The sequence below is a fragment of the Bacillus rossius genome, chromosome 18, assembly GCF_032445375.1.
Source record: "Bacillus rossius redtenbacheri isolate Brsri chromosome 18, Brsri_v3, whole genome shotgun sequence".
In the NCBI taxonomy this organism is placed as follows: domain Eukaryota; kingdom Metazoa; phylum Arthropoda; class Insecta; order Phasmatodea; family Bacillidae; genus Bacillus; species Bacillus rossius.
In genome coordinates, this window is record NC_086345.1 from 26,434,380 (window position 1) to 26,447,033 (window position 12,654).

A 12,654-nucleotide genomic window follows, 5' to 3' on the forward strand; every position below is an offset into this window, starting at 1 on the left:
AAATCGCCACAGGCTAAAAAAAATCTCGGAAACGTCGCGACGTCAGGTATGGAATTCGAGGGGGGAAGAGTGGTTTGGAATGCGAGGGGAAAGAGATGCGCACGCAGATAAACAAACACCGGGCCGTACTGTTGATGCCCGGCCGCAGACCAGGCCGTACCGTTGATGCCCGGCTGCAGACCAGGCCGTACCGTACAGAAACCAAAGCAGATGAAATTGGACACGTTTTTTAAAAAAAAGCAAGATGATAGTGTTAATTTCACCCCAGAAAATATTTAACTAACTTTTATGTTTTGTATATGTACATATTGTACATAGTACACTCCCTATTTAACACGGTTGTCGGGGGACATAACTTTTACCCGCGTTGTTGCATAACCGCAATGTTTCGATGTGACCAAGGTCAAAAGGCATAAAACACCGCCTGTGTTCTAATAGGTCGGCAAGCACGCACAGTATAGACGGCCCGCCTTTGTGCGGACTTTGCATCCGCAGTTTCCACTAAACACGGGTGAAAAAATAAAAATAATAAATTTTAAAGATAAATATTAAATGTTGAATTGTTTTTATTTTTCCGCGTGCCGCGCACAGTTAGTCGCACGGCCTACAAGCGCGCCACACGCCGCCATACACACGTGCGGCACACAAGCTGCTGCTGCCAGTCTCGTGGTGTTAGCCACAGTATCTGCTTCGTCAGTGTCCGTAACAAAGTAAGTGCAGTGTGTGCGGTTAGCCGAGTCACGCTGGATAATGTCGCTGGACGGTGGGCTTTATCAGGTCCCCTGTCCGATGCTTCATTTGTGAGATAAAGCGACGTTAAGAACTAGTGTTTCAGAAAATATCACTGGGCTGGATTGGACCATAATTTGAAAACCCTACAAGATAGAGGAATAATGTACCGAGATATCTTGTTTAGAATTTTACTGCGGACATTTTCTATGCCTAGGCTTTTTTCTGCCCGATGCTTAGTTTGTTAGTTACAACGCAAAATTATCCTAATCGGCTGTCAACCATTTATTCCATTATTATTATTCATTTCTGACTGGGGGACATGGTTTGACCCGCGATATACCCGATTCCGCGATCAATCGGGGCGCGATATACCGGGAGTTTACTTTATTTTAATGTTATGTTTGTGCTCTAGGGAAAATCTAAATCTGTTTATCTGTTAACTGATTTGTTTACATAGCCGCTTTTATAAGAGGTGTGCATAACAAATTAAATGTTTACATATGGCTGTGTGTTTTAAAGTTATATAAAACCGGTTCTTAATTTCATAAAAGTGTTTTAATTTTGTTAAGTTTTAAACGTAATAACAAAGGATCCAGCTGCTTGCAACAGCAGGCAGACAGACGCACGCGCGTGTTGAAGGTCACGCCTGGGCGGGCAAGCCAACCTGCTGACTGACGATAAATATGTTACCACTTATCTCCCGTTACACTGTGCCATGTTTTCTTTATCTAACGTATTCGGTGGTAGGCTTAAAAAGATAAATGATATGACAAATGCATTTTCAAGTATTATTCTACGCATTTATATTATGTAAAGATTACTTCCCTACACATCTTGGAACACATTAAATAATTTAGCCTTATATTTATGGGGACTAATGCTTCAGAATACGCGATTTCGATTAACACGAACATTTTTAGGAACAAATTAGTCGTGCTAAGTGAGGGATTGGTGTATTTTGCAGACTTGTCGTTAAATACTGAACCTTTCTCCCACCATTGTTAATGATACATAATTACATTGTTCTTCACTACTTTCATCATTAGAATTTTAAAACAGTTTTAAGTATTCAGTAGCTAACCTCTCATTTGTAGCATCACTGCACATATTACTGTCCAAAGCTTCATTGTTTATAACTTGTTTATCTGTTAGGGCTTGTTTTTCTGGAATTATTGCTACATTTACATCATAAGTTATAGTTGTAATATTATTTTTGAATGTAGTATAGGAAAATTCCATAACAAATGGCATTAAATCAGTTTTATGTTAACTAATGTATCAGTTTCAATGAACAACAGAGCAAGATTTGTTTTATTATTTTATATTGTGTTATTTTATGTTTTGATTTATCTTGTTCATCCATTAAGTTGTAAATTGTATGCATTGTTAATGTCTGATATTTCATTGAAGCATTTTCTTTCCATGTACTTTATTATTATTTTCGCCATAAATTTCTAATAAAAATTCAAATAACATCCTAATGCTTTTAGTATGATTTTGTTAACTTGTCTTTGAATTACGTAGTGTCCACCAAATTGTTTCATTATGTATTTTTCATGGCTGTAGTTGAAAAGTTTTATACGTATGAAATCTTTTCAATCTTAACTCTATATTCATGTACATTAATAGGTGCCTTTGACATACGTGCATGTATTGTATATATTTAAAAATGACACAAAAAAGTTTTCGGTACTGAGAAAAATGTTTCATATAAAATGGCACAGCCATCAGGCATAGGTAGATTTCAAAGTACCCATGTCTTCTAGAAAAATTCTTGAAACATCTATAAACTTCCGGGACATTTTAAGAAATAAATGTATATGATAATGATATCCTAAATGTTCTCCAATACTAAAAATTATTTTAGCAATAATTGTTCCCACACAAAAGTTTTAGGAAAAAATGACAAGATTTACAATCAATTTGAATGGATATCATGGTGTGCATATTAAGGGAGTTATGAATTATTTTGTTCTCAGTTTTTGGCATTACTCCAATTTATAATACGTTCAAACGGATGCGATATTCGCCATTATCACAGGAGTGATGGCGATTTATTTATTCTCTCAAAAAAAAAAATCTCATTCCTACCCATTTAGTATGATTTTGCCCATTAATGAAATCTACCAATATTTTCTATAATGATGTTACATGTATCAATTTGAAAATGATTGGTGACAAATTACAGCCATCGAGTCCATAAAAATGTGAAAAACTTTTAAGCAGACTCGTTTGGAGTCACAGAACCATGAAACTAAAAACTATATAAAATTTATCTTCCCAAAAGTCACAACATAGCAACTGCTACAATAGGTAATCTTTGAAATCTACTGACGTCGACCGGGGCTATGCCCCCTAGAGCCCAATATGTTACCACCCTCCTACCCCTCTTTTTGTTTCCGTTCCGTACATTCGAATCTCCCGCAGCCGACGTATGCGTGTGATCGCCCGGCAAGGGGCAGAGTCGAGCCAGTGCCTCGTTCCCTCCTAATTTATATTTAATTATGATTATTGTATTTCTTTAATTATCCCTAGTGTTGTGTATGTAAGTTTCAGGGCATAATACTTTATTTAATTTGTTTTCCTTTCAGCAGAAATGCTGAAGGGCCGCTACAGACTCAGACTTGCCGAATTCTGTTCTGTGTTATTCTTCTTAATCATTTTCGCTATCCTCGGAGCCTACCTCGGGGGTCGGCTGTTTCATTAATTGAAGTAGCCTGGCTTCTGGGTTGTAGCAGTGTCCTTGGCAAATAATTCACCAACGTTTGGGTCGAGATTGCAGTCTGCCATCATCAGGGAGCAGTTACCTTAATTACCTTGTAATCCGTAAGGAGTTCATAAATCACGGCAAACGTAAAGTCTGACCACGGGGTGGCCGGACAGCCCGTAAACCAATCGCGCCGCAAGGCTTTTAAGCAGTTTCAACCTATTTTAAGTTCTTTATGTAACGCGCTCAAGCGGGAATTGTACCGTGTAGTCTTCAATAAATCACAGCGTTATCGAACTTGTTTTTTTTTTTGTCCATGTGTGCACTCCAGGTTGGCGTGTGGGACGCCATAAGAGCCAACGGCGTTAATGCATAGCGTGCCCGTCGCTGAGAGCGGGCCCAGGTCAGTTATTCTGTAGGCAGTGCACGGGGGTCGAGTCACGGGCGACGTCATGCCCAGAGTTAAAAGAGTCTCATCCGGGTCCGTGCCCCCTTAGACACGTTGGCGCCCTTCTTATTTAACGTATAACGCCCCGACAGCCCCCAGCGACATCACTACCTAAAAATTTCTTATGGTGTATTGGTTTTTTTTTTCTCCCCAAATTTCCCCCTACTTGTTACCAAATCCTATAACTACTACTGAATAATCTCTGGTCAGAATCCCTCCCTTTCTATACGTGTGTTCATCCTGTTAACACATTAAAGTAATTTTTTTCTTCACTTCAGTTTTTTGCACAAATTTACTTTTTATGTAGTAATTTGTTTTTGTTACACAAATTAAATTTTTGAAGCAGTGTCTTTCATAAGGCGGAGAATATCAGGTTACTCAGGAAGTCACCAATAATTCTTTGTTATAAGATTAACAAAGTTGCATAAAAGTGTCTCAGCTGGAATAATTTTATAGCTATAATCAAATGACTTTTTTTTTTTAATTGTGAAAGATACAAATATCATTAAAGGTAGGTGCTAAGAAACAAAATAGTTACTCTCATCAATTAAAAAAAATTCTCAATAAACAGTAAAAACAGGACACTTGCTCTACACTGAAAAATAACTAAAACCAAAGGTATTACATCAATACACTGAAGGATCAACTAAACTTTTTGAAGTACACCTATCCTTATAAATGTTCGCAGGCTTTCATGGCCATTGTCTGAAGTAGCTTGGCTTCTGGGTTGTAGCAGTGTACTTGGCAAATAATTCACAGACGTTTTCGTCAACATTGTAGTCGCCATCATCAGGGAGCAGTTTTTATTTTTACATCAACTGTAGTTCCAGGATGAACTTCACTTAAAGAACTTCTGCGATTGTCATTCAATGCACCAAGTCGAATGGTTTTGTTATGGTAATTAATACTTTTTGTATTAAATAAACAAGGATGCTTCATAATTTTCACAATGCTGAAACTGCATGAAGGGAGCTCCCCCAACCGACCTTTAAAAGTCACAACAGTTCTCACCCCCACCCCACCCCTACAGGCACCATGAGTCTGAATTATTTCAGCTGATCACAACCAAAAACCCAGTAGTTATTCACATGGGAATATCTTATTCAAAATTTGCAGCACTTCTGTTCTGTCAGTTTTGCTGCTTGAAATTAAACCATCTCATGAACTGTTTAAATATTGTTTGATATTCATTTTCAATATTAAAATATGTAAAAAAAAAAAAAAAAATTACAGTTTAGGGCAGAATTCAAAAAGAACTTAAAAACGAGAAAAAAGAAGCTCAGCTGTATTTGTGCTTACCATCTTGGCTTAATGTAAATATGTGAACGAAAAAAGGGAAGTTATTGAATAGGTACCTAAGAGAGTTAAGTTGACATCAGTCAGGCATGTGATGCTGGCCGTGCTGGGACTGTAGTTACAAACCAGGAGCGCCCCTTTTCATTTTATATCACCCTGCATAACCCTCACAGAGCTGTTGTTTCGCATACACACATACCCTGCTCCAATAACGAGATATCGGTCCAGATTGACTACTGGGGTGATTTGTTAAATAGACTAGCCCAGAGGGACAAAGGACAAACAAAGATTCACAGTGCGCTGGTACACGATTCTCTCAAGAGTGTGGATGTTGGCCACGTGGCTGGAGGCAGTGGATCCCTATATGTACTGGCACCCTGAGCTGTTAAGACCGCTCAGGACACACTGGTTCGGAATTAAAGACGACTGCTGCAAACACTGGATTCATTGGTAGCTGCGCAACACTGTACACTGTGCTGTCCCAGGTCACTAGCCTGTCGTGCGTCCTAGCAGTTGCTCGTTGCGACGCGCTATGACTGTCCAAAGTGGGTGTACGAGCAAGGACGTAGTTACACAACAGCAATGCTACTGTCACCAAGGTTACACTCACACTAAAGAAAGTAAGAGAGCATCGCTGGACTCGGGAGAGTGGCTAGAGGCCCATAGGAAATGCGATAAAAACGAAGACAAAATGTTTAAGAACTACACGAAAGTTACATGTGTAACACTAGCGATGTTGGGCGTTTATGCGTCGGAAAGTCTGCAAGTGAATACTTGAGACCCACGTGACTTGGGCAGCACAGGATGGCTTGCCCTGTGGTTCACAACATGAGCTGAGATGCAATTTACACTGGTCACAAAATTACACTAACACCATCTGGTGTGAAATCTGGGCAGAGGATCGCTGACCTCCGGCACCCTACTCAGCGAGCGACCCGAGGCCGCAGCCCCTCTCTGCCCGACTACAGGAACTGTTCGGCAGTAACGACTGAGGACGTCACACCCTGGGGTTTTTTCACCCCCACCTCAAGCCACTCCAGCACCGAACACTGTTGCTGGGACACGTCAGTATATAAATTTTTTGTCATAAATTAACACCGATGTACAGTAAAATAGACAGCACATGGTTAAATAATATCCAATATATGCTTGAATTAATGGTCAATTCCAGCCAATAAAATAGGCGAGAAATCAGCCATGTTATTTAAGTTTAGTATTTGTATTCGTATGTATGTATCATCTGCATTTTGAAATGGATTTCCGTTTGTAAACATTGTCGGTTCATAATTTAAAGAAACATTTTTATCCATGGTATAAATGTTCGTGTACCTACTTGAAAAACCAGACATTTCAGAAAAATATGTATATAAAAGACTGAACCACATCTGTCACCATTAACTCGTATATAGTCATCTTTGTCATCAATGGAGGATATACCATGCGTGTTGATGTGCCAAATAAAACTTTGTGATAGCGAAACTATCCTGGAATACATTTTGAACACTTAAATGGTCATAAAAACAAATAATCATAACTTTAAATATAAATACGTATATAGATTATACGGGTGGTATTCAAAGACTTTCGAGTACTGTAGCGAATAAGCATTTATTTGGGATACAACGTAAAGACAGTAGTCCAGAACATGTCCAAACCCAATTCCTGTTAGGTAACGAAAAATCAACCATTTTAATCAACTGTGCCTTGCCCGAGACTAAAAATGATTTCAATGCATTCTTGTGAAAGTATGGCAACCATCGATACATTTGCTACAACAAACATCTTACAAATAGCTGCACAATCGCGCGAATTAAATGGTGTGATTATTTTCTCAAGTAATTTTTTTTAGATCCGATTATTGCGTTTTTATGACCATTGAAGTGTACAAAATGTATTCCAGGATAATTGAGCTATCAATAAGCTTTATTTGGCGCACAAACATGCTTGACATTCCGACTATGACAAAGACTATATACGAATTCATGGCGACCCATGTGATTCAGCCATCTGGACGAAATCTACGAAAAAGTGATATCTGCGCATGCACATTGTTAGGGCAACAGAACAGCAATGGATAGAACAAAATCCGTTGCCTAAAAATAAGGGACTGGTCGTGTCTATTCGTGCACTAGAAATATGGTTAGGGTACAGATGTAGATTATTCAACACCTTAATCCTAATTTTTGTGTCTTGGAATATCAGCCTAGGTAATAATACTAATCCATTCCAAGCCACCAAAAATGGATTCAAGAAAGTATATAAACGAATTGTAAATATATATTAATATACTTGTATTATAGTAAACATTTGCCAGAAACACATCAGAATAATCAATTTCCATATCTTAAAAAACTCCAATTAGTTTTTTTTATTTTCTTGCATTTTTTTTTTTTTTTAAGTTTTTAATCATTAACTAGTAATTTCGTTATTCCTACTCCTTTCGTACATCATTGCTTGCTTTCTCAACGAAACATTATTTCTCGCCATAAGCCATAACCCTTAAACGAAAAAAATATAAAATATAACAAACTCTGTTCGCACACGACCCGTTATAATTCCTTCACGACATTCATAAAAAATTCCACTATTGTACATAGTCACTAAGTACCCGACTAATTCTTAATTCATAATTACTAATTATCATTCGTCAATCCATCTATGATAGCACAGGTCATACTACAATTTCGTCAATAATTAGTAGTTCCAAATTATGTTTGGTTGTAGTCTATGGCCGTGGCAATGACAATGTCATCTTGTCGTTTTACGGAGATCCAAGGCCGATGTTGAGGTTACGTCAGTAGCTAATTGTTATGATTAAGTGCTGGCTTGACCACGTAAGAAAGACGTACTCTTGGACACAAAATAATTGATGTTACAATTTTTTGTTGCTTGTCGATACTTCGTAACCCAGCAAGGCGCCATGCTAAGTAACGGAATACTTTTCACAGAGAGTAGAAAGTGTGTATGTAGGTTACCGTGACAAGTATTTTTTTTTTGTGCGGTGAGTGGCTTAGAGTGACTTGTTTAGCGACTTTCGTCAACGTCCGAGGTGAAGATACTGTCAGTCAAAGGAAAAGTTTCGGCGAGGAATAATTACCGGCCTTCCTTACTTAAGAATGCAGGAAGGATTCGTGACCGTAAACAAAGTACCCACTCGAGTTCTGTGCTGGGGAGGTTGGCTGACCAGCAACGATCACAAGGAACTTGTTCTGTGCGTACCGGGCAACCCAGGAGTGACGGGCTACTACAAGCTGTTTCTTGAAACCATTCATACCAACCTCGGGCTTCCCGTGTGGGTCCTATCACACGCTGGCCACGAGTTCCCGCAGGATGAAACGCAGGCTTCAAGCGACAACTCGCAGGTTTACGGGGTGGAGGAACAGGTCCAACACAAGATCGCCTTCATCGAGAAGTACGTACCTGCAGACGTGAAGGTATACCTGATCGGGCACTCCATCGGTTGTAAACTGATCCTCGAGGCCCTGAAAAACTCCAGCGTCCGTCCCAAGGTGAAGAAGAGCTACCTGCTGTTCCCGACGATCGAGCGGATGGCCACTTCGCCAAACGGCAAGTTCCTGACGAGCCTAATCCTACCGGTTGTGCCTGTCATCGTTTTCCTGTCGTGGATATTTGCACTGCTACCGAGGACTGTCGGGAAAGGCCTACTGCATGCCTATTTCGCTATTCGACGTTCCAAAGATGACGCAATTGACGCAACAATGGATCTCATCTGCCCTCCAGTACTGAGAAACGTGTTCCATTTCGCGGCGGACGAGATGACGAAAGTCGTGGATTTGGACTGCGAGACCCTGATGTCAAACAGTGATATATTGTTCCTGTACTACGGTGCTACAGACGGCTGGACGCCTTTAAACTACTGCAAGGAGATGAAGAAATCATGCCCCAAAGTGAAAAGTGTTGTTTGCAAAGATAATTTTGAACATGCTTTTGTTCTGAGCTGCGGTAAAGAGGTTGGGGATATGGTCTCGGACTGGATAAAAATAGAGAGAACAAAATAATTTATAATGTGATAGTTAATTGAAACTGTTATATTGTTGCATTTATGTTTTAGATATTAACAATGATATTACAATCATGTTTATTACGTTAGATATTCAGATTTGCAGACAGATAAGTGCCTGAATTCTTCTGTTGATTTAGCTCACGAGATTTTGAGCTAGAGATTTTGTCACATGCATCAACTCTGACACTGGCATAATTAAGATAAAAAATATTAGTAATGTTTGCTGTGTGCACTGTTTAAGCTCTAACAGGCATTGAATGTTTTGTTTCCCTGACAATGTTTTATTAATGTTAGGGATATGTAATTTGCTTATGTATTTTTTTAAACAATTTTAAAATCTCTTTTACAGACACTTATAAAATAACTTTTACTAGTTTCTTTCTTTGAATCACAACTGTTACATAAACTGCAACAGACAAATAATAGGTAAAATGGGGATCATATATTATTGTTTGCTATTTAATCCAGCAGGTTAAACGTTTGATTATAAGGGCCTATGCATATTTTTAAATAATTTCTATATTTTAGTCAATATAAGGTGGGTAAATTGTTGGACGGATTTGAGTGAATGGACTTATTACCCTTTTTCCATTGTTAAAATATATTTTGCAGAAAAGTGTAATTTAGAGGTTAAGTTAAAAAAATATTAAAGACTTTTCGCTAATGCTTTATAATTTTTTTCTACCTTTGAAAAAACAATCTATCATGTGTTCTACGGCACTGGAATTCTGTACCACAGAACCTCAATCGCTGTAATCAAGTTAATGGACTCTCATTTATTTGCACGTTAGCTACAGGTTCCAAAAACTTACAAAACCTGGACATTTCAAGGGTGTTGAAAGTGGGCAGGGGAAAATAATTTTTAAGTGGTTAATTTTAGTATGACATACAGTGTTACAAAAATATTTTCATTAAAACAATTCAATCCACGGATTGAAAAAAAAAAAATATTATTGTATTTAGTTATCGATCGTGAGTGTAATGTGGATTACGAGTGGAATTCATGTTTTAGGAGAGAGAATGAGAATTATCTCTTCTCTACACAAATATTTCCTTCTGTCTTGTGAATTGGTTTCTACCAAAGATATATATATTTTTTTTAAAATAAAAAATCCATAAATTTCGCTATTATATTTTGGAGTGCACATTTGTTTGACAGATGTTTCTTTTTTTTATCAGGTTGGCTAGAAAACTTGAGATAAGAAATTTTCCTGACATTTTCATGACTTTTCCAAGTTTGGGAAAAAATTTTATCTGATATTAGTTGCCAATAACTATCAAAAATTCAAACTAAAGGTAATTGTTCATTATCACTATCCAATTTTATCCCTTGAACCTGATGGTATGATCCTCTTTAATTGATCCCGTAGTACATGATGCTTTCTGGTTTAATTTAGTACGTTGAAAGATCCTTGCCAACCAAAGATATAACAATACTTACAATTATGTTAGATCTTGTGGGGATATCTGATTTTGTATTCAAATCTAAATCATAATTCATTGTTATATCACAAGTTTTTGTTTATGTCCAAGATCTTACAATGTACTGAAATACTACATCAAGCATCATGTACCACAGGATAAATCATTACAAGATCATTCCATCAGGATCAAGGGATGAACTTTGGATACGTGTTACGGAACTTTTACCAAACTAAAAACTTCATCTCGTAGGCTTACCACACTTCACAATATTGCAGCAGACAACTCGAGATGATTTTTTCGCTCTACTGTCGATAGCTTTGAAGTCAATGCATGTGCTCGTATACTTACGAGCAAAAAAACGAATGGAAGGAAAACTTCTTTCGACACCTAGATACTGGTTGGAAAGAAGGGGGAAAAAAAAGTGTACGTGGAACTAATACAACACTAAATACGTTCCCTGCTATAACTTTCATTTTTCAGTAACCTCATCATTAATTAAAATTCCCCGATTTTTCCCCGTTACTGGAAATCCCTGGAATTTTTACACCTTGTTTATACAATCAGAAGAATTTTATTGACTCTTCCTGCAGCAATATTATAACTTTGGTGCAAACTTTATGCTTATGAACTTTTGGCTTCACGACTCTCTTTTCCCCGTGACTGTTTGTGTGGAAAGAATTATGCACACGTGTTATCTAGATAGAAAAATGAGACGATTACGTATTGATGTTAATATGTACACTGAAGTTGGTCATGTTAAAGCTTCCCTACGAACTACGTGTTTGGTTTTACGTTGATCAACAAGCACAAACAATTCACTGGAATTACTTACTCGAGAACATGCTACGTACATCTGAATCATTTGTCTGCTTACTCCCAATTTGACAACACCGAACTTTCAAAAGTCTTAAAAGTCATTGAAACATAAATTTCAAATTGCATAATCACGCAATTTTCAAAGCAGTGATTTTTTTTAACAGGTAAAAATATAAGTAATTTCACTTGCTGTTAGATTTCGTTACATGGTATCGTCATATCTTCGCAACCGCTCGAAAAACGTTAGGTAGGTTATCTGATTTACTAACAGGGGAAAAAAAAAAAAAATTATACTTAATAATTTGGAAATCACAGACAGACACTTAGATTTTATTTATTTCTGTTTTATTATTTTATTGATGTGTAAGTCCAGGCTAAAAGCTGTTCTTCATAGGTTTATTTAATTACCAAGTGTTAATTTTAGTGCAAATGCCAAAACTCTTCAGTTTGCTGGGGGAGGAGTGAGGGGGGGGGAGTTTTTTTTTTAAAATAATTGTTTGCCATAATTTACACTATCATGCAAGACCAACTGTTTTTAGCTTGGCAGTATAAAATATATATTGGACAAACTACATGAATCACACAAATAACATATGTATTTACAGCATGACTGCTAAAGAAAAATAAATTTGCTTTAAACCAATTATTTGTTTTGTTGTTTGGAGGGGGAAAGGAAGGTAAATATCTCGGTATCCTTCTCTTTGGCTACATCTCTGCCAAATTTTTTTTCAAAAATATGTGCAACAAGATCGCTTACTACATCACTTTGTTTTTAGCTGCAAATTTTGGCTGATAATTAGAGGAATAGCATGCTACTAGGATTGTAAGAATTTATAGATCTTATTTAAGTAGAAACAATTTTTTGAAGGAAAAAAAAAAACACACACACACTTGGAAAAAAAAAAGACATTATTTAGTAAAAAATAAAATGAGTCAGTGCTCCCTACCTTCAGCAACAAGCAAATTTAAGCATTCTCATGTTTTTCATGTTGTAAATAAACTTATAATACAAAAAAACAGAGATGAAATTTAATGTATAAATCTTTAAAATAATGCTGAGCATGATAAACATACTAATCAATAATATATTAGCTTTTCAGTTACATATCAAAATTTCTAGATGCAAATCACACACTTACTTTCTGCCCCAGCACAAGAATTTGGTGCCTTAATCTTAAAAACGTTGACTGCCACCATCATACCATC

The 12,654-nt window shown here is 37.2% G+C and overlaps 1 protein-coding gene across 1 annotated transcript; it reads left to right on the forward strand.

Annotated features, from left to right (window-relative positions):
• The first annotated feature begins 7,797 nt into the window (after positions 1–7,797).
• Positions 7,798–9,871, forward strand: LOC134541131 (lipid droplet-associated hydrolase). Its single transcript, XM_063384319.1, has one exon. The coding sequence runs from the start codon at positions 8,300–8,302 to the stop codon at positions 9,200–9,202; it is 903 nt and encodes a 300-aa protein (XP_063240389.1). The 5' UTR covers positions 7,798–8,299; the 3' UTR covers positions 9,203–9,871.
• The last annotated feature ends 2,783 nt before the right edge of the window (positions 9,872–12,654 follow it).

Coding starts and splice junctions, on each gene's coding strand:
- LOC134541131 (XM_063384319.1), top strand. CDS start 8,300: ATGCAGGAAGGATTCGTGACCGTAAACAAAGTACCCACTCGAGTTCTG.